Source organism: Pleurodeles waltl, chromosome 10, assembly GCF_031143425.1.
Source record: "Pleurodeles waltl isolate 20211129_DDA chromosome 10, aPleWal1.hap1.20221129, whole genome shotgun sequence".
NCBI classification, from domain to species: Eukaryota; Metazoa; Chordata; class Amphibia; order Caudata; family Salamandridae; genus Pleurodeles; species Pleurodeles waltl.
The window spans coordinates 747,682,998-747,705,225 of record NC_090449.1 but is presented as its reverse complement, the minus strand read 5'-3'; the positions used below and the strand labels follow the sequence as shown (position 1 = coordinate 747,705,225).

Genomic DNA, 22,228 nt, shown 5'->3' with positions numbered 1-22,228 from the left:
CTCTAGGGATATCAAGTATAACAGTCTCCAGGAGCTTCATGCAGGAAAAAGGTTACTTTCAAAAAGTTACTTTTCTTTAAAATGTATTAAAATCCAACTTCACCATTTTTAAAATGTTATAAATATAAATGTATTAAATATTCATTTAATAAATATTAAAAATAGTTGTTCAACTATTTCTATAGCTGGTCCCTAACTGGAGATAGTAAATCTGATATTTAATATTGTTTCCCAGTGTTTCTCTATGGGTCAGAGAGTCTTGCTATAGTGAAAATAGCTTTGGGGTGCAAGTTACTGTTAGGACATGCTAACTTTCAATTTTTACTTGTCCTACATTTAAATATGATGAACCATGCCGGGTGGACTGCAAAGTCTACATAGGGGGCGACTTATTAATAATTTGAAGGAAGGTTTTCTCCTATCAAAACGGGTTATTTTGACAGGTCATGCGGGCAGAATTTAAAATGCAGTAGCCAGGCTATAGTGAAGTCCTGGAGATCTATTTGCCTGCTCAAGCTAGAGGACGGCACAGTAGTGCTTTAGTTGTAAGGTGACATATAACTTACCATGCCATGGTTGCCTTTTGCCAAAATACAAAATAGCTTCAGTAATTTCCCAAAAATATGTGGCAGTCGGAAATGCTGTAATTCAGCCATTTACATGTTTTATAACTGCTAAATGGCTTTGTACGTCTAGCCCAAGCATCCTTTTGTGTGTAATACCCAATGTAATGATAGTCAATTTCCCAACATTAAAAGGATGAAGGCTGTGTTGGGTTTGGTGGGAGTTGATCTTCTTATTTCCAGATCATTAGCAAATATTAGCATCAGGTGCTTAACTCACGGAGCAAAGTCCTACATAAACGTTTATTTTTTAATTCACAAAGGAGAATGTGCGAATGTGTGAATGTTTTACCAACTCAACTCAAGAGCTGGTAATTTTTCAAACATCCCGACCAAATAGCGATTGGTTATCACTTTCTAAAGCCAATTTGTGATTCTGTAACATATTACTGAATTACAAAATGGCTTTAGTACATTTTAAAAAGCCATACAAGTGTTGGAAACCCTGTGATTCAACCAAGTACAGGCTAAAGTCCAGATTACTTCAGTTATTAGCATCAAGTGCTTAGCTCACTTAGTTATTTTTGTGTCGTGTTATTTCCATGGCAAATGAATTAGAAATCAGCTTAGAAGAGAAGTTGTCTGCATTTCTTCACAGAGCGGTATACAATGGAATATAACATACTACACTTCATTGACAATGTGTATGTAATGAGAAAAAAATCAAAAATACTGCATCTATTTTCAAAATAATTCTGGAAACATCAAATAATTCCAACAGTTGCAATTTGTTTGTATTGGTAATAATGTAGATATAAATAATGGAATGTGGAATGGTGGGTTGGAAGGTGAGAATGGAAGGGAGAGGGGATTCTAGGATATGGCAGTTGATGCTGGGGAAGGAGAGCCGAAGGACGTACTTGTATTCTTTTGGAATAAACATGCATTTATTTACCTGTGTGGAGAAGATGGTGAATTAATACAATTACTATTTTCTAAAAATGGGCATGCTTATGCTTTGACATCATTTTTTTTTCAAATATATATTTTTATACAACCCACTACAGGTGAAGGAATTGATAATTTCTGGAAAGTTCTTGTTGAAGGGAAAAACTGCACAGTAGATATACCCCCAGAAAGGTTTAATATCAACGACTGGTATGATCCAGATGACAGCAAGCCAGGAAATAATTGTACATTAAAAGCAGCCTTAATAGATGGGTAAGTCTTTTTGTTATTGTTATTTTTGTTGTCATACTTTATATTTAATATTTGCTGGTTACATGTGAAAAACAGGCTTTCCCCGTCCTTATCAAGACCTGGTGGTCATGGTCGTAGTTTGAGCTGATTTTCATCTTAAGGCACATTCTGTAGTTACCAGCAACTCAAGTTTTATATTTATGTTAGATTATGAGTTCTTTCAACAACTATCACATTTTTAACCAAAGACAAAACATGATTTGTTATGGAAGCATTTTTGCACCCATGATTTTATTTTTCTCACTTTAGTTTGTCATAAAGTATGTAGAAACACATCATAAGACTACAAACACTGCAATTTGTACAATAAAAAGGTGAATGGGATCAAGCAACCGTTACTGTATACTATAAGTATATCATGTGAAGGCAAATGCTTTCGTTTGAGATGTCATCAGTGATGTAATCAATAGTGTAATTTTACTTGTTGTGAGTGATGTAATATGTGAGGTCATAAACAGGGCTTGCCATGGTGTAAGTTATAGTTAGTTAACTAATATATAACTGATTCATTTTAGTGGGTTTTCAGTATTGAAACGTTAGTTCTTATCTCATTTCAACATCTAACTATAATGTCACTTTAACCATTGTTTATTTCAGTGATATTTTTGGGATTTTATTTAATGTATTTAATGTTAGCTAAGATCTTATTACAGCAGAAAATGTTGTCATCACTTTACCTTTTGTCTTTTTGAATGAATTTCTGTTTATTTTTTACCATATTCTAAGTTGAGCGTATACCCAACAACCTCAGGCAACCTGTGCCCAACTCCATGCAGACCTAGCCTGTGACCAGGACCTGCACCCATCCCCTTGCCATGTACAGAAGGGGTTACATTGGTGGTTGGATTCAGGATCTGGTTTATGATCAGACTTGAAATTTTTAAACATTTTTGGTTCCCCAATACCGCCATACCACAGGAGGTGGTGCACTGGATACCGCAGTACCTTATGTTGACACCACAGTACCTCATGTTGGTACTGCATGTTGGTATTGCAATATCGGCAATCCCAATGCCTACCTGGCTCCTCATGGGGCTTTAAAAAATGTTTTCTAGTGTCAAAGACCAAGTCCCGATTCCTGTGATGTCAGCCATAACATTTGCCTCATTGTTGTGGCCAGCCAATCAGATCATTTAAGTACCAAGGTAACAGTACTGATACCACAATACTGAAATGACTGAGGGTAGAAAAAGTTCCCTCACCCAACCAGAATGCCTTATTTTTAATTTTTTGGTGCTACAGGAGTTCTGAGTAAAGTTCTAAACAAATTTAATGTATTTCTGTTAAGCTGTTTTTTTCTGTATCAGAGCAGAACGTTTCCCATGGGAAGTAACATGGAAAGTCGCATTTTTTGGGACCCTGGGTGGGAAGGACTGGGCCTGCATCACTTTTCTTGGCCCTATGTGATGGATCGACACTGAACTTTCCATGAAGGAGCCAAATGTTTGCAGATTTGTCAAATGATACCACAGTTATTACTAAAACAAAAATATTCTTACAATGGAGAATTTATAACATATAAATATATGCATATGCACACCTATATATCACCAGTGGGAGTTGCCACTGGGTAGTTATAGTTAGGACCACTGTAGTAAAGTGCCTTTTGTATGGTCACCACATGCTTTTTGCCCCAATGCTGATGGTCATGCCTCTGAAAGTGCCCTGGAGCCTGCTGCCCAGCCCCAGTGCTCTATGCCAGAGTACAATGTAGCAAATTAGTACTCCCAATTTGCAAGGACTTTAACTCCCTTATAAGTCCCTAGTAAAGTGTCACCAAGGGTACCCAGGACATAGGTAGTAAGGGAGTCACCCTGGCCTGAAACACTATTTGCACCACTGTGAACAACCCAAATAAACAAATGACAGCAGGCCTGCCATTGCAGACTGCAGGAATGTTGGAAACTACTCCATTGTGACTCTGCCTTCACCATGAGTAGCAAGGTCAAATCACTATCTTTAAATATATATCACTCACCCCTAACATAGGTTTCCTAAGCCCAGAGGACAGGGAGCAGTATATTAAATTTGTGGACATATAAATGTAAGCTTCTATATCCCTATATTAGTCCTTTGTATTAAGAATTGCTGTCGGTGATCAGCGGTCCAAAGGGTAAAGCTTAAGGCTGCCAGCTCCATTATGGTACTGATGAATACGGTCATGTTTGGTATCAACCAATGTGACTCCTCACCCCTGACATGATTTATATATTGGGGGCGATGCCGCATGCATTCAGGTGGCTACTGTAGAGGTTGCCCGACTGTTTGCCCCAGCTTAACCAGTGTTCTGGCTGGTAGGCTGCAGATGTCACAGCCCAGACAGGGATCTGGCCTCCTGCCAGGTACTGTGAACACTCCAAGGATTCAGAAACAAAGGCCTGACCGGGCAGTAGGTGATGCCTTCCTCCATGCAGGATGGCTAGTGAAGTGGTTCACCCGGACATGTGAGAAAATGTGTTATTGATAGGGCTTACACCCCAGAAGACTAGACCCACCCCTAGGTTGGGCTACCTTATCTGTACAGCTAAGAAAGGTTTCTGAAATTTTTTTGAAGTGGCAAAATAGAGGGTTCTGGGTAGTAAAGGTGACAGAGTCTGCGACAGTAGGAGCTGCACAAACCAAAGGCGAGATACTTTGCACCGGTGGAAATACTCCTGGAACTGCACAACCTCACCTGAATTCTTTAATTTGATAGTGTTGTTCCATGCTGTATGACTTTGCTGCAAATTTAAAATAAAAAGAGATTTGACCCATAAAGTTAATAGTGAATTTCTTATGCAAAATTCACTTATGACAAAGTGGTATTGTGAAACACAAGTTCAGGATTACACTGTCGTAACACCAATGTAGGAAAGTAGAGTATTATGTGGAGATGCTGGTTAGTCCTTACCATGTAATACTAGCACGATACCCCGAAGATGGTCCTTGGATTCACAATGATAAATCCTTAGCTCAGTCCTGGTAGTGTGGCAAAGAGCAGTCAAGCTTTACTAGAGAAACATGTGTTAAGCATTTCAGTGTACCAACACTGATGATAAGTAATTGACATGACTCGAAGGAAATCTGAGGCCAGTTTATACAAATAAAGCAGATTTTTCTATAAATGCAGATTTATGCTGTTTACCGACGCCTGTGGCACATCTTCACTTTCCGGTTGCTGGCTTATCAGGGCCAGTCATTACTTTCTGGATGTCATTTGAGCATCTTGGAGACTGAAAATCAGGCACGCCTTTCACAGAACTCTACTTTGTCCTACTTTCTTATCTTCGCATATCTTAAGCCTTGACAAAGTCTAGGAGACGAAACACGTGTCGGGTGCTGGCTGTATTTCGGATTGTTTGTGACACATGTGGTCTTTGACCTGAATATCGACCACACCTTCTCATCCGTTCATAAATGTGTAGTTTCATTTGTTCTTTGGACTCCGACTCTGATTGAATGACCACTTGGATCAACCAGACAGAACTTTCTTCATGTGCCCTGGCCTTTTCTTCATATAATTTATTAACCACTGACCGTTTTCCAGTCAGTGGTTTTTGGACACCTTGGGTGATAGGTGCCCGTCCAGTTTTGGCACCCATCGCATTTCCATTGTTGGATATGTTTTAGACTGCTGTGTATGGACACTGTTCAAAAACTTGTGTTGATGTGCGAGCGCTGTGGCATCTTCCACCTTTTTCCTCTTGTGCTTTACCAAAGTGAACACAATTGGATGTATATAACCAGACGTATGGACTTTAGGTGCAAATGTGCCTGGGGATAGGAGGAGAGTGGCTTCCTCCGTTGGGAGTCAGCCTGCTTGCATTTCAGAGGAGGTGAATGATTTAAAGCACATCACCTTGATGTGCCACTTGTCTAGCCATCCTGTTGGGGAGAGAAGTTCACTTCCTTTCCAGCTAGGCCTTTGCTTCTGACTTCTGGGAGTGTTCACTCTGCCTGGCAGGAGGTCATATTCCTGTCTGGGCAGTGGCAGGCTGCCAGCCAATGCACGGGAAAGGATGGGGCAACCAGATGGGTAACCTCAAAAGCAGCCATCTCGGTGCATGTCACCTCAAACCCGGCATTGGAATCATGTCAGGGGTGAGGAGGCATGCTGTTTGATACTAAGCATGACTGTATTCATGCCATAATAGAGCTAGAAACCTTAAGTGTGCCCAGGTGTGAGCCCACTTTATCCTACGGACTGTTGACCACTTATATTAATCCTTAATGGGAAAGGCTACTATAGGGACTTATAAACTTGCATTTATATGTGTCCACACCTTTAATATACTGCTCCTTGCCTGCTGGGCTTAGGAGGCCTACCTTCGGGATGACTGACATATATGAAAGATAGTGCTTTGACCTTGCCAATCATGGTGAGGGCAAAGTTGAGTTGAAGCAGTTTGCACTGTTCCTGAAGCCTGCGATGGCAGGCCTGCTGTCAACTGTTTACTTGGGTCACTCAGGGTGGCACAAATAGTTTCTCTGGCCCTGGTAACCCCTGTAACACCCATGCCCTATATTCCCTTGGTATCACTTTACTAGGGACTTATAAGGGGGTTAAGGTCCTTGCCAATTTGGAGTTCAAATTTACTACATCGTGTTTTGGGAGAGAGCACTGGTACTGGGCCTAGTTAACAGGCTCTAGTGTACTTTCAGAGTCATAAACCAGCAGCTAGTAGTCCAAATGGGAGCAAAAAGTGGGATGAAACCTATAAAAAAACCTGTTTTTCTACAACCAGAAATGACTGAAGGTGTTACGTGTGTCATGTTGACTCTTGGCAGCTCAACACGCCTTTCCCTTCACACTGCATCACCTGTACATATGCCCTCATTATGACCCTAGCAGTCTTCCAACCACCAGGGTTAATGTGGCAGTATCACCGCCAATAGGCTGTTGGTGAAGACTGCCACATTATGTGTGTGGCAGATTTGCCGCTGGCGACCCACCACATCTCCACTGATACCTCCATGACGAAATGAACCGCTACGCTGGAGATGTTAATATCCGACCCGGGGGTCCACAGAGTACTGCCAGCGGTATTATGAGCCGGCCTGCCCCCATGGTTTCTGCGGCGGTAGCACCGCCACGAAAACCATAGCAGGTAGAGCTACCAGTGTATTCCTTCCCTGTCACCGGTAGACAAGCAAGCACCTGACCCCCCAAATCCTCTACATTAACAGCGTCCCCCACCCTCCACCCGCTACTTACATGACACCCCACTCCCTGCATACATGCACACAGACACCCACATGCACCATGCATACACCCATTCACCTATACTTCCATACATGCATCCACTCACACATACTCACACTCATCCATGCACGCACCCACTCACACATAGTCACACTAATCCATACACACATCCATTCACACATACTCACATCCATCCATACACGCATACACTCACACATCCAAACATGCATACTCACATGCATGCACACTGACATGCACTCAATTCAACATTCATACATGCATTCACTCACACGCATACAACCACGCATACACCACAACACTCACAGTCGCATTCACACACACACACACACTTTCATACACACACGCACACACTACACACTCACACACAACACACTCCACCCTCCCACCCCCTCCCCTGTCGGACCCCAAACTTACCTTGTCCAGCGAGGAGGTCGTCATGCAGGGAAGGGGCACTGCCAGTGTGGCGGAAATCTGGCAGTATCCATAATATGGCAGATGGATGTTTGCGGCAGTCAGCACAGAGGTATTGGAGAAATACTGCCAACGTCATAATGAGGGCCATAGGCTTGCCCTACTATGTGATATTCCACCTGTTTCATGAGAGGTGCTTGCAGAGCTCCTGCCCATACTATACCTCCTTTGTGGAGGTCAGTGCTCCTTGTTTACCAAAGTGTATTGCTCTTGTTAGGTACATTTGTAATACTCCTGTTTCTGGTGCTGTATCTGTTTCATGAGGGAAACCACTACAGCTGCTGTTCAGATTTTTAATGTTTAGTGTGAGAGATGTGTGCATAGCTGCTGTCCAGGCCTTTGTTGCTATGGAGGCTTGCATTCCTGCTCACTATCTTGTACTGATTTGAGAGTGATTTCAAAGCAGTTGTCCATCGTGCACCTTCTCTGAGGAAGCCTTGCATTACTGTGGTGTGTCTCCTATTTTTGTGAAGGCAGTCTGTACAGCAGCTACTTCTGCTATGCCTGTTTTTCATTAGGGAAGCTTGCAGTGCAGCTCTGTGTGCCATTTCTTTTCTGCATGAGGGAAACTTTCACTGGGGCTGCCTGTGCATAACCTGCACAAAGAAATGTTGCTGACCTTTGCAATGCTCCTACCTGCATAGTTACTGCTGATTGTGTGACTGAAGATTGCACTGCTACTACCTATGAACTACTACTTGTGTGAGTGAGAATTTTGCTCTATTGCTACTTTGGCTATTACATTACATGGCAAGTGTTGACGAGGATTCTGTGCACTTAGGCAAGCAGTCATAAACAACACAGTGAGTTGGCAGACCTGACAAAACTAAGGACTATATTTTTACTTTTTGATGCAAAACTGTGCAAATGCAATTTTGCATCAAAAAGTATAGCACTGGCTTGCGTCATTCCAGAGCGCCAGCCAGGAGGCAAATTTATGGAATCCCGCAAGCCGGCGCTAAGTGTGGGCTAGTGTCTGGTAAAATGGCAATAGACGGGTGGGGGTGATGGTATGGGGAAAGGGGATGCTGCCTCAAAAAATGACGCTAGGCTGGATAGAGGCAAAAAATGCCATTAACTAGCCTAGCGTCATTTCCTGATGCAAAACCACCCATACCACAAGACTCCTGTCTTATAAAAGACAGGAGTCATGCCACCACCCCAATGGCCAGTGTCCCCTGGGCATGGCGATTGCACCCAGTGCCATGTAGGGGCGCCCATTTCAGGGACCCCAATGGCACTTAAAAAAAGTTTTTAAAATACTTACCTTTACTTACCCTATTTACCTGCGATGGGGTCCCCCATCCTTTGGTGTCCCTCTGGTGTAGGTGGGGGTGTTCCTGATGATTCCGGTGGGCACCTGTGGCCCCTTCTTTCCATGGTGTTTGACCGTGGAAATGGGTCCACAGGTCCCCTAACGGCTGCTCTGACCCAGGCATTAAATAATGGCACTAAGCAGGGTAGCGCCATTATTTAGGCCTGCCTCCCACCTGAGCACCTTTTTTTGCATGAGAGGCTAAATAAGGTGCTAAGGGGTTTGAGTCATTTTTTGGACAGGAACGTCTACCTTGCATCTCATTGACGCAAGGTGGTTTCACGCATCCAAAAAGTGACGTTAACTCCAATATTTTTACACTAGACTAGGTTTAGCATCAAAATATAAATATGGAGTTAAGTTTGCGTTGCATTTGCAAACAAAAATGACACAAATTCAGCACAAATACAGTATAAATATGCCCCTAAGGGTTTAAGGCTATAGCGAAATTAGGGCTCAGCATGGTGATGGAAATATTAAGAAAATAAAAGTTAAAAATAGAAAGAAAAAAGCAAAAAGCAGCAGATGGAAAAGAATAATACATTGGAGGTAAAGGTAGAAACTACGACAGGGAAATGAATTGTGAGAGGTAGAGGAAATAAATAGGAAAACACATAAAAGAAAGAGAGAATAAAGTGATGGGGTTGATGAATGAGAAAGAAAGCAGGTGATGCAAAAGAGATATGACACAAATGTAAAATATAGGACTAAAATGGGTAAGAAGAAAGGAAAGCAGCAGTAAGTTGAGTGAGCTTAAAGGAAAATTGGGAATGATAAAAATAAGAAAGAGACAAGGACTAAGATGCTTGAGAATGGTTCAAGTAACAGTGAAGGAAACATGTAATAAGACTGAAATTGAGAGTGAAAAGTAAAAATAGGGGAGTTGGGAACCTGTGGATGCAGAAGGGAGAATATTACAGAGGCAAAGATGGAGGGAAAAGCAACACTGAGTGATGGTAGTAGGAAAAGGAGAGGAATAAAGTTGGATGTAAGAGGCTAGCTAAAGAGATATTCAGTGGTCAAAGGTAACATTAAATGTGAACGGGAGAATGGATGTTATAGATATTAGGAATGTGAAATGTATAAGGTGGAGGTTAATAGGAGGAGGGAGGGGAGGATCAGCAGTTTTGGTGCCAGTGAAACTGGGATAGATAGAGGTGAACACGAGATAGGTAGATATATAGTTTAGCGAATGAAAGCTTGGGAGTTGGAGGCACTGACAATTGGAGGTGAGCAGATAATTGAAAGAGATAAATGAAATAATGGGAGATTGAGGTGGAAAGAAACCCATGACAAATAAAGGAGGGCAGGTGAAAGAGACCTCAGTAGAAATATGGCAGAGACCTGAGAACAAATTTGTACGTGAAAAGGAAACTCAACATAATGGATGAAACTGGAGAATAGAAGTGGAGTTGGGAGGAGAACTGGGAGAGAGAGGAGAACCGGATGGTGGAGCCAGGAATCCCGGGAATGCTGGAAATAAGAAAGACAGAGGAATGGGACAGTAGTGCTAGTGAGAAGGGGCTTAAATGTTTTGGTGAGTGCAGTGGGGCTGAAACAATTTTCAGAGTGGGGGTGCTGTTGATAAGGTTACATCACTGAACTCACAGGGAGTCTGAAATATCCAGCCATCGCACAAAGACTAAGGGCCTTATTTGGAGTTTGGTGGAGGGGGTTACTCTGTCACAAATGTGACAGATATCCTGTCCGCCGTATTACAATTCCATTATAGCCTATGGAACCTGTAATACACCAAACAGTAAATCAGGCTGGAAGTGTCATAAATGAGCTACAGCCATTCAGTAGGAGAGTGGTAAGGGTGTTGGATGTAGCTGGTCTTGCTATTAGGAGCACACTGTCACAAATACATAACTAATGCTTGATGTTGTAGTCTGCTGTCATTTACAGACAGCACATTTAACATATTGTTTTACTATAGCGATTATGTGTGGAAAGATGGTTTCAGCTAATATTTGTAATTTGCTCATTACCAAGTAAAGGGTCTTTATTTGTTTTGACCCTATTAAAATCTTTGATTCATTACACTTCAGAATTAGAAAAAACACTCAATTTGTGATTTCCTAATTATTTCTTTTCAAACATTTCAATTGTGTTGTTTGTTACAAGACAACATACTAGCACTTCCTTTCACACAAGCAGGGCTGCAATGGTTCACATTACAAAACCCTCACACTTTACACTCATGGAAAGAACAGTAAACATCAATCTACATGTTAAAAAATAAGCAGCATTTTGTCAGAATACACTGACAGTTGACCTATGTCTTTGAATACTCAGCAAATGTAACTAGATAGTTCATCTTTCATGCTCCTTCATCTTCTGCACTCCATCTTCTGCACTCCAGGATGGTTATTTTGGGGAGTTGCAGCACCCCTGGCACCCTTATTTCCAGCATCTATGGGTAAGGGGTAGCAGTGCTGAAGAAAGAGAGATTGGGCATAATATTTAAAGCAGAAAAGATGATGAAACAATTAGAGCTAAAGCTGAGAGGCAGACTTGGAAAATGGGATCAAGAAATGTGAGAGATAAAAATGACTAGTAACAAGGACCATTGGTGCACTGCAAATGAAATTTTCAATAGCTTAAAGCCACCATGTTTGCTCATTGTCCTCTTTGATATTCTTGCAGCCCTATGAAAGGTGCCCTAGGATAGCTTTATGTCACCAAGCATTTCCCATTTGCATCCCTGTTGACCTCCTCAAAGCTCTTTGTGTCACTGAAAATCCAGCTATTAGCTTTAGGGTGGTAGGTTCAATGAGTGAGGTGCTTGAAAATCGCAGTGTGTAAGGTGGTGGAATATAAGGTCCCCCAGCAGCACTTTGCAGGGTTGGCCCTCTACGGTTTTGTTGCACCTCTGATGCAGGGAGTGCAGCAGGTCCCCCGCATTATTACAAACAATAATACAAAAAGTCTCCAGGATCATTAAAATTATAATAGAAGTTTTTACCATTTGTAAAGTGCTTTACATTGGAGCTGAATGAGCTTCAGTTGGAATGCAAGGACCTCTTGTAGTTGATTCTATGGCTGCAATTTATGACCTGAAAAATGTTTAAAAAACACTCAAAGATTGCAATGTTGCTTTTCAAAAAGGCATTATTGAAAACATTTTATGACAATCACTTTTATTAACTATTGCTACGTGTGACTTCATATAATATACATTTGATTGTGGTTATTGCTCTTTTTTTTTTTTTAAAGACAAGAGGTCTGCTTTATATATGTTGATGTGATGACTCCTTGAAAAAGACAATTGGCCTACTTTTCATATTTTGGTGTTTTGTCTGTTTGAGAAAGTCAGTAGGTGCGCCTTACTTAAAATGACACCCTTTATATTGTTACATCACATAGTCATGAGCGCCTGCAGCAGCTTAGGTGCCCTGCGCCCAAACCCACACTGCTCATGGCCAAAGGCTATGTGCAGCAGGGGGTTGGCTGCCCAGTGGGGTGTTGAGTACAGGTGGTAGGGTGCCCAAATCCCCAATGCACACAGCAGAAGACCGTGCTCTGCAAGGGGTTGGCTACCCATCCCCACACCACATATGGCCCAACCATGTGTGCAGCCAGGGGTTGGGCATCCAAACACACATGGTAACAAAGATCTTACTTTATGTTAAAAAAACATAGAAATTCACTGGGAAAAAACAAAGGTTAAAGTGACATTATAGTTAGAAATTGCAATATCGTATTTATATTAAAATAAACTTACAAATGCACTCAAAAAGCCAAAGGTTGGAGGGACGTTATAGTTGGGTAACAAGGTCAGCTAAAACATTCCATTTCAAATAAAACAGAGAAATTCACCAGTTATGGTTATCATTTAACTATAGCCCATGCCCAAGAGTAAGTATAACTTGTGCCCGCGCCATGTACTGCTAATTACCTCCCATATTACATCACTCATAACATCTTATATCACATCATTGATACAACCATTACAACATCCGTAATGACATCATTGATGACAACACTCTGCATGGTGGGGGACCGAGTTATAGTTATTTCAGTTAAATATAACAGTGATTACCTTAAAGCATTGTTTGTTGGTGTTTCCAATTAGAGGTATGTAGGTACTGAACTGATAATATGAACTTCCTAAATACCAACATACGTTTGCCAAAGTTAATAGGTAGACAAACTCCAATGGTGTTACTGCCAGAATAATATGATAAGCTTGTATAATATCCACGTATCAGTATCTGAAGGCAAAAATTCAGATAGCAGTATTACACAAGATGCCATTTCATCAATTAACAAACATGTCTTAAAATTCTCCTTAGCATTATATTGTCAGTGTAATTCCCTTGTTTATGATGTGTTTGATAAGCAACAGTCATTTGGGCAAGATTTAAGATAGCTATGGAAAGCACACTCATGAAGCATCCCAAATGTCTTTATAGGAGGCCCAGTGAACCTTGAAGTAATAGCTTATCTTCCGAAAAACTTGTTCATGCATATCATTGAATCAGGAAGTCAGTCATTATAACACATGGACAATGACAAATTGTTGCTACAAATGAAAACAAAAAAATTAAAAATGGAAGTCAGTTTACATATTCATCCATAATTTCATCAGATTATAAAATGGCTGCCATAGTGAAGAGATATTCTGCTCTCCATAAACATCACAGTTTGAAAGAACTCAATTCATTTCATGAAGGCAAAGTAAAAGGTAAAGTATTAAATTACCAAATTCCAGTGCCCACTATTCATTTGGCTGTAGTAGTCTTTAGCAATCCCAGTATGCTGTCCGTGTGGTCATGTCCACAGTCAAATTGGTTATAGTAGCCTTAATCTTTCCTATTAAACATTCCTTTTAATCCTAGCCTCTTTGTATAGTCCTATAGAAGGGGAAAAGGGATGGAAAACCTAGAAACCCATCAAAACAGCAATCCAGAAATAAAGAACATAAACAGTTGTAAAGTTACAAACACTTCCGTAAAAAAAGCTATTTTGGCAACCTAAAGGAGAATTTAAAAAAATTAACTATCTCGGATTGTTCTAATTAGAGATTTATATGCAGTTCCCCATCTGCATTCCTGCCCCTTAGGATTATGCATCCTGCTTTTATTATGTACTAAGGGGGTGATTCTAAGTCTGGCGGGCGGCGGAGGCCGCCCGCCAGACTTCCCCCACCAAAATACCGCTCTGCGGTCGAAAGACCGCTGAGGGTATTTTGGGATTTGCCCTGGGCTGGCGGGCGACCGCCAAAAGGCCGCCCGCCAGCCCAGGGCAAATCAACCTTCCCACGATGACGCCGGCTCAGAATTGAGCCGGCGTAGTGGGAAAGTGCGACGGGTGCAGTGGCACCCGTCGCGTATTTCAGTGTCTGCAAAGCAGACACTGAAATTCAAAGTGGGGCCCTCTTACGGGGGCCCCTGCAGTGCCCATGCCATTGGCATGGGCACTGCAGGGGCCCCCAGGGGCCCCGCTGCACCCCCTACCGCAATCCTGTTCCTGGCAGGAGACCCGCCAGGAACAGGATGGCGGTAGGGGGTGTCAGAATCCCCATGGCGGCGGAGCGCGCTCCGCCGCCATGGAGGATTCACAGGGGCAGCGGAAAACCGGCGGGAGACCGCCGGTTTTCCTTGTCTGACCGCGGCCGAACCGCCGCGGTCAGAATGCCCTGCGGGGCACCGCCGGTCTGTCGGCGGTGCTCCCGCCGACCCTGGCCCCGGCGGTCTCTGACCACTGGGGTCAGAATGACCCCCTAAGACTCCAAACTGTGGAGGGTAAGTATTCTATCACCTCCCCTCATATTTTACTGCTGCACTTGGAAGTACCACAAAGGTACCACACTGATAGATATCGTTAAAATGTGAATCTTTAATTTCTCAAAAACTACTGAACAGGCTTAAACAAAAATCACAAAAAACATGCTTTCTGGATCAAGATCTAGTTTCTGCCAAATTCTGTTCAGCCGTTTTGGCTGTATCATTGTCTAAAGTTCCTATGGGAAATTGAATAAAGAAAATCCCTTGTAGAACCCCTCTTTTCCTCACCTCCCACTTTACAGATCACCATAAAACTTTCCAAGGAGGAACTGGAGGTATGAACTTGTTTTTGGAACATTTCATGTGTCAAACTGCACCAAAGGTATTAGCAAACTGAAGAATGTATTTCCAATAGAAACTCAGTCCTAACTGCCACTGATATCAGTAGTAGGTAGTTATACCTATATTTATAGTCAAAGTTATAGATAGTAAAAGTGTTTTTTTGACTTGTCCATATCTTTATCACTCGGCCCGAGGAAGAGGGTCCCTGGGGCCTTTACAAGCTCTGGGAGGTGGATTACGTGCCCATCCCCTTTTCTAAGGCTTTCAGCCCCAAGTGATGGGGTTGCTCTGGCTGAATAAGACTTGGGGAGAGGATCCATGTGCCCTCTTCCTCTTTTGTAAGGCATTTGGACCCAGTGTATAAGGTCCCCCACACCTCACTGAGGCTCAGGAAGGAGGGTTTCAGCCCCCCTTTTGTGGCATATTCGACCATAGAGGTGCATGCCCTCTTCCCCTAACTTTCCATTTGACCCAGAGGATGTGGTCCCTGGGTCCCTGATGGGTAGAGGGGGCCAATTAAGCCTCTTTCCTGCCAAAATTGGTGTTCCTTTCAGAAGCTTTTGCTGCAGTGCTCCGTAAAAATGTCTAAGCAAAATACATGAGAATTTTGCGTTTTGGGACCCCCCTCCTTCTTGGACCTCGATTGACAGACATCCCAAAACTTTCCATGCACAAACTAAGCACAAAGGAGAAACTTTTAGAAAGTTTCATGGAGATTCATCAAATGACGCCAATGTTATTAGCAAAACAAAAAAGGCACTTCCTACAGAAACACTGACCTAACTATAACTACCCAGTGTTGCCACTTGGTAATACACACACACACACACACATATAAACTGAAAAAATGAAATGTTAGTTCTAATATGGTAGTTACCCAGCACTATAAACTATAAAGCAAACTAACACACTCATTGGATAATGTCGTCAGTGATGCCATCAATTATGTCATCTGAGACACAAATTATAGTTAGCTCTGTTAACTATAACTGGGGAACTTCTGTGGTTTTCTGAGTTCAAAACCTTAATGTCACTGATATATTCACTTAACTATAACGTTAAACCTTAGTTTTTTCTATTTATTTCTAAGTTTTTTTTATACATAATCAGAACTATAACACTACCTTGAATTCTTTTCCGTGAAGTTCTTAGTTGTTTTTTTTAACGTAAAGTAATATTTTATTACCATATGTAAAGCCAACCCCATGCTGTGCGCAGCCTTTGGCCATGTGCGGTGGAGGGTTGGCTGCAGGGTCTGGCCTGGGGCCAGGCCCTGCAGAAAACCCTCCATTGGCAGGTAACCCCAGGTTGTACACAGCCTTTGGCCGAGCACAGCAGGGGTGGCTACAGGGCTGCCTCTCCCGCAGACAGCCAACCCACGCTGCGAACAGCTTTTCATCATGTATGTTGTGGGGCTAACCAGAGGGTCTGTCTTGTTGCCAGGCCATGCTTCCAACTGTCAACATCCTTACATAAAGGGGCACAGCAGAAGGGAAATACAATCAAATCAAACACTATGGGGGTCATTACAACCCTGGCAGTGAAAGACCGCCAGGGCTGTTGTGGCGATTGCACTGGCAACAGGCTGGCGGTGCAATCCCGGGAATTATGACCACGGTGGAAGCGCCACGGTCGCACCGCCGGGGCCAGTGGTTTCCAGCCACATTTGCTCTTGCGGTGATAATCCGCTTGGGCAGCGCTGCTTGCAGCGCTGCCCAGGGGATTACAAGTCCCCGACCGCCAGCCTTAAAAGGCTGGCGGTACGGGGAGTCACGGGCCCCTGGGGGCCCATGGGCAGTGCAGAGACCTCCTGACAGGGCCACATACAGCTTTTCACTGTGTGCATAGCTGACATTGAAAAGCGCAACGGGTGCAACTGCATCCGTCGCATGGCCGCAACACGGCCTGCTCCATTTGGATCCGGCTCCTGTGTTGCGGCCGAGATCACCAGGTTTCCGCCCGCCGGCCCAGCAGGGATCACACAATGACTGCGGCGGGAGCGCAGCTGCATTGGTGGCCGCCCGGCGGTCAGATCTTGCAAGGTCATAATGAGGGCCTATGTTCTGCTAGGAAATCATCAAGTGAGACAGCTCATTTGGTTATCTGATACACTGTATCAAGACTGAAGTAAGAAACCCACACAGAAAAAGTAAGGGCTTCGGTATACCTCGTCATATAGGAAACTCACAGAGAGAAACTCTCTTTCTTAATGTATTCCAGCCATCCTCCTAGAGGTCTCCAGGATAATCTGCCCTATGGTCAATTTCTTAGGGTAAGGAGAAATTGCTATAAAAAAGAGAATTATGCCAAGGAATCCAATTCTCTGATCTCCTGTCTTGAAGAGAGGGGTTATCCCACTAGATTAGTCAAAAGAACCGGGAAAAGGGCTTGGTATGCCCATAGGGAACATCTCCTAACCCCTAGGACTCATGACACTTCAACTGAGCATATTTTTTTTGTGAGTAATTACAATACTAACAACAGTACCAAATGCAGGATTGTTCTCAAGCATTGGTACATGGGCAAGGACCGTGTCCAACATGAAGATCCACCTCTGTGCTCTTCAAGAGGGGTCCTAAACTAAGGGAATAATTGGTGAGAGCTATGATACCAGCTAGCAATACTCCTACCTTCTACTCACAGTGGGGCCTGCCACCCACGTTGGGACACTTTAAGTGTGGTAACTGTCTTGCTTGTCAAATGTGCAGTGAAACCAAAACTTTAATTCATGCAACTGTATTGTAGACATTGAACACATTATCGAATTGTAAGACACAATGGGGGTCATTCTGACCCTGGCGCCCGCCCGCCCAGCGGGAAAGTCAGAATGACCGCCGCGGTCATTTGACCGCGGTGCGGTCTTCTGGCGGTCTCCGCCTGGCGGGCGCCGCCCACCGGGGTCAAAATTACCCCCAATATGTGGTTTACATTATCTGATGCTCTTGTTGAAAGATTTACATTGGTCAGACAATACAGAGAGTAAAGACACATATCCTACAACACAAGAGTTGCATCAACTACATTTAGGGCACTATTTGGAACTTCAAGGACCAAAAACATGCTTTTGATGAAATCCACTGGCAAGTTACTGAGGTTTTGAAACATGATGCGAGAGGCGGGTAACACAAGAAAAGACTGTTGGAGATGGAGTGTGGCTGAATATACATAGTGAGATCAATGGAAAATTGACTGAATAACCAGGGGGAATGGGACCAACTTATCACCTATGTTTATTGATTATACTTTTGTATTCCTCTTGTTTTACTATTTCTGTAGTGTTGCCCGGCTTCCAACCTGTCCTCTGGACACCTTTAAGATTTTCACTGTGCACTGTCCCTAAAATTCTGCATCAATCTACATCCAGTGCAATTGGATTCCTTTTCCTTATCTTTCTCATGTTTGTATTTGTTTCCTCTGATGGGTGTGAAGGAGTGTACTTTATTTCCTCCTGTTGTAGTTCTATACACCTTTATGCCATGACAGCTCACAGTGTATTTTCTTTGCAATCTTGAACTTTTCTACATCCAGGATGAATCTATCTCATATTTTATTTGTTTTCTCTGATGGGCAACATAAGGTATGTATTGCATTTTCTCTTACTGCAGCACCTCTATACTCTGGGTGTTTTGTGTTCCCCCTGGAGGTTGTCTGATTTAATTTCACATCATGGTTTTAGACTGTGTAGCCTGTGACCCTGCGCATACTAGCAGTTTTACAGCGGTCTAATTGTTCCCGATGTTGACGTTATGACATCATTTAGCACATATGCTGTGCATTCCATTATTCAGAGCGGCTTACCTTTCACTGAGCTTCCATGGTGTATACAGGAAGTGGAGGAGCCCACTGAGTACAGCAATTTATGGTACACTTCCCTATTCTTTCTTGCTCCCCTGTATATTTATAGGCGAGGAGGCCAGTTGGCACCCTGTTCTTGAGCCCCCTCATGGTTCTAAGTTTTTTACCTCTGTTTACGGGTTAGTTGCCTTCCCAATGTGCCTTGCTGTATCCCTCATATTTATTTTTAACTTTACCTATGATGGCCTTTCTCCTTGTCTGTTGTTCCAGTACACTGGAGGGAGTTGCATTGTTTTTATCGACACTGTGATCCTCCTCACTGTTCCGGAGCCCTGTCATTGTTTTCTGATACTGCTGCCCCTGCACCAGACAGTTGCCTCCTCTATACACATCCCATGACAGTCTTTCTCCTTCCGAATTTGGCCACGGTGTTCAGGCTCGCCTGAGGGTCCTATTTGGAATTCACTACATCCGCATATCTTTTTTGACCCTTCAAAAAGGCACCACCTGCAAGTCCCTCAGTGGTTCTTAAAGATATTTAGCACAATTGAGCCACAACTGTGAGTTCTGTAGATTTTCTCCATTACAATGGCCTGTGGCTTTCCTTACCATGAGACATTTCTGTCCCAGCGCCTACTTATTTTTATTTTTATTATATTTTTTGTCCTACACTGTGCAGTGGCCTTACCTCAGTCCCTCTTTTCCATCAAGGTGGGTTTTCCTTCATGGCCCTTTTTTCCTTTTTGGTTGTTAGTAGTCCAGGCTTGTCACTAGGTTTTGCATGGATGTGACCACCTATGTTCTCCCATTTATTTGGGTGGTGTTTGCACATTTATGGCAGATCAGCTTGTCCTGAGAGTCATGTGGTTTGCACCGTCGTCCTTTCGGACTGATATATTTCTGAGAGTGTGCAGAATGACTGTCCTTTGTACTCTTTTCTCTATGGGAGCTTACCCTCCCTCCACCTTGATTTGTGCTCTACGGTGGTTTTCAACAGATGATACCTTGGGTTTTCTCTTCTTGATCATTTTCTCCTTTTCTTCCATTTGTTTCTGGAGATTTTCCCCATGATATTTAATGATATGGAATTTTCTGTATTACCTTTTCTTTAGATACATTGTATACCAATCAAGAATTTTAAGGATCTGCATTATTGTGACATAGATTTGTTCTGGTCTGGTAAGAACTTGAATTGATATGCTTTTGTCCAGCCCCATGTATTAGTTGCATAGGCATTCAAGGAACTGATTCTGCTGTTTCTTTGTCAGGAGGTGCCTTCTTGCTGTAATTTTTGTCCTATTGAAGACCCTGGACAATTTATTCCATTAGGGGACGAAAGGTCGACTTGTTTATGGTTAAGACTGCTATCTTAATTGGACGTTTGATTGATTCACTCATATCAAGTTCCTGTTTTGGGCTTGACCTTCTGTCATCCTGTTTTGTGTTATTGTATATACTGCATTTATTTATGTTATTTTACCGTGCTAAATTGCTTTGGCACACTGAATTTCACTTTTCACTCTGCCGTCACTTGGAGCACCACTATTTATGACAGATCAGTTTCTGTTTATATACAACTGTGTGTGGTTTTAATACATCTGATTGTTCTCTGAATCCGTGTGGATTTCTTACTTCAGTCTTGGCACAGTGTATGAACTGTCTCATTTGATGATTTTCTGGCAGCACACAGTTTTTGTTTTGATTCCAATTCCCGACAGGCAGCCAATCCCATCCTGCACACAGTCTTTAGCCTTGTACATTTGGGGATTGGCCACAGCTTCAGCTGCCACCAGGAGGCGGTGGCTAAACTCCCAATCCCACACCATGCACAGCCTTTGGCATGCACAGCTTAAGGTTGGCCTTTGGGCCTGGGCGTACTTCATCCCCTGTGGCCAAAACATATATGTTAAGAGTTGGCTAGTGTGCAGTGTCCCTGCTCGATCCTTAATTGACTCCCAGGGAACCCATCCCCCAAGGCAATTTCCAATAAAAAATAGGTGAGTGCTGTGTGTGCCCTCTCTTGAGTGCCGGAGCAGATGAAATTTCTTCTTTAAGTTGCTCAAACTCCTGTTCACACTTGAAACACCAATCAAATCTGGCATTCTTCAACATTAACTTATGCATACATTCAGTTTTGGCCATAAACATATGGATGAACCATCAATAGCATTCAGTCAGTCCCAAGAAGAACCTCAATTGATCCTTGTCTCTTGGCGATGGAGCCTCTTCAATGGCCTTCACTAGCTTCAACTTTCGTGACACACCATTTTCATCTAACCTGTGTCCAATTTTACATTTTTTAAACTTTATAGTAACCTCTTTTTGTTGTAAAGTCTGCAACACTTTGGACACAACATCATTAAGTTTTTCCTCATTCTCTGCAAAAATCAGTATGTCATCTTGGAAGTAAGTTACATTACTATGCTCCTTGAATAATTAGTGTATTGTCCTCTGAAATACAGCAGAAGCTGAAGCCAGACCAAAGGGCAAACATCTGAACCTGAATGCTCCTTCATGGATGGCAAATGATGTAAGATGTCTTGAATGGGGGTGCAAGGTAATTTGGCAACAATTCTAAGGTAGAAAATATTTTTACTCGCTTGATTGTTGTCAGCATTTCATCAATATTGGGTAGAGGATATCTGTTCACCCAAATAGCCTTATTAAGTGCACATAGATCTATGCACAATCTCAATTCTCCAGTTGTTTTTGTAGCTAAGACCACTACGGCCAATCATTCTGAAGCCCCAATTTCCTTGATAATGTCTGCTTCGCACTGCTGTTGAAACTCTTCCCTTAAAGACTCCCTGATCAACAGCGCTCTATTCTCCTTGGCAACAGCCTGCTCCTCTGATAATGACTCGTATAACAGGGCACTCTTCTCTTCACCAGCCATCCTCATCTCCAGTGAAGGAAAGACAGTTCTCGCAAAGATAGAAATGTCTTTTGATATGAATAAAGAACAGGCGATACAAAGTGGGAGCTGTCGACCAGCACGCCAACCGTCTCTGACCCCTGCAAGGTTCCACCACTTCTGTGACCACTCATCCCACATGGAATGCAGAAGCATTCAATACATTCTTTTTGTCCTGAGACAATGCAACAGGCCCCCCGTCCTTTAAAAAACATATTGGGCCCCGGGTGATGGAGTCCACGCGGGTATATACAGCTAAGGCAGAAGGGACACGCACCCGCTCTGCTAAATATTTAAACTGGACCCCAGGGGATATGGTCCAGGGGTGGAAAATGGCTCATGGAGCAGGGCAGCGAAGGCCCTCTCTCCTAATTAAATGCATTGGGCCCCATGCCACCATTTTGTTTTGTTTTTTGCCACCGGATCATGACAACAAATTCCAATTTGTTGGCAATTTTGACTCCAAGGAGGGGTCCCTCTGAATACCCCCCGGGCCTATGGGGGCAGGGTAGCCAGCACCAATTTTCTCATATTGCTGGTAGCCAAACAAAGTGATCACTCCCACAGGAATCTGGCTCCTGTGGGAGCGAAATGGCCCAACGGAAAAAAAAGCTCTCTGGGCCACTAAGAATG

At 42.9% G+C, this 22,228-nt stretch overlaps 1 protein-coding gene across 1 annotated transcript in view; it reads left to right on the top strand.

Annotated features, from left to right (window-relative positions):
* The first annotated feature begins 1,443 nt into the window (after window positions 1-1,443).
* Window positions 1,444-22,228, top strand: part of LOC138262450 (mycocerosic acid synthase-like) — a 265,495-nt gene continuing 244,710 nt past the window's right edge. Inside the window, exons 1-2 of the mRNA XM_069212343.1 lie at window positions 1,444-1,534; window positions 1,631-1,784. Coding sequence (XP_069068444.1) covers window positions 1,444-1,534; window positions 1,631-1,784 — 245 coding nt within the window. The remainder of the gene's footprint in view (window positions 1,535-1,630; window positions 1,785-22,228) is intronic.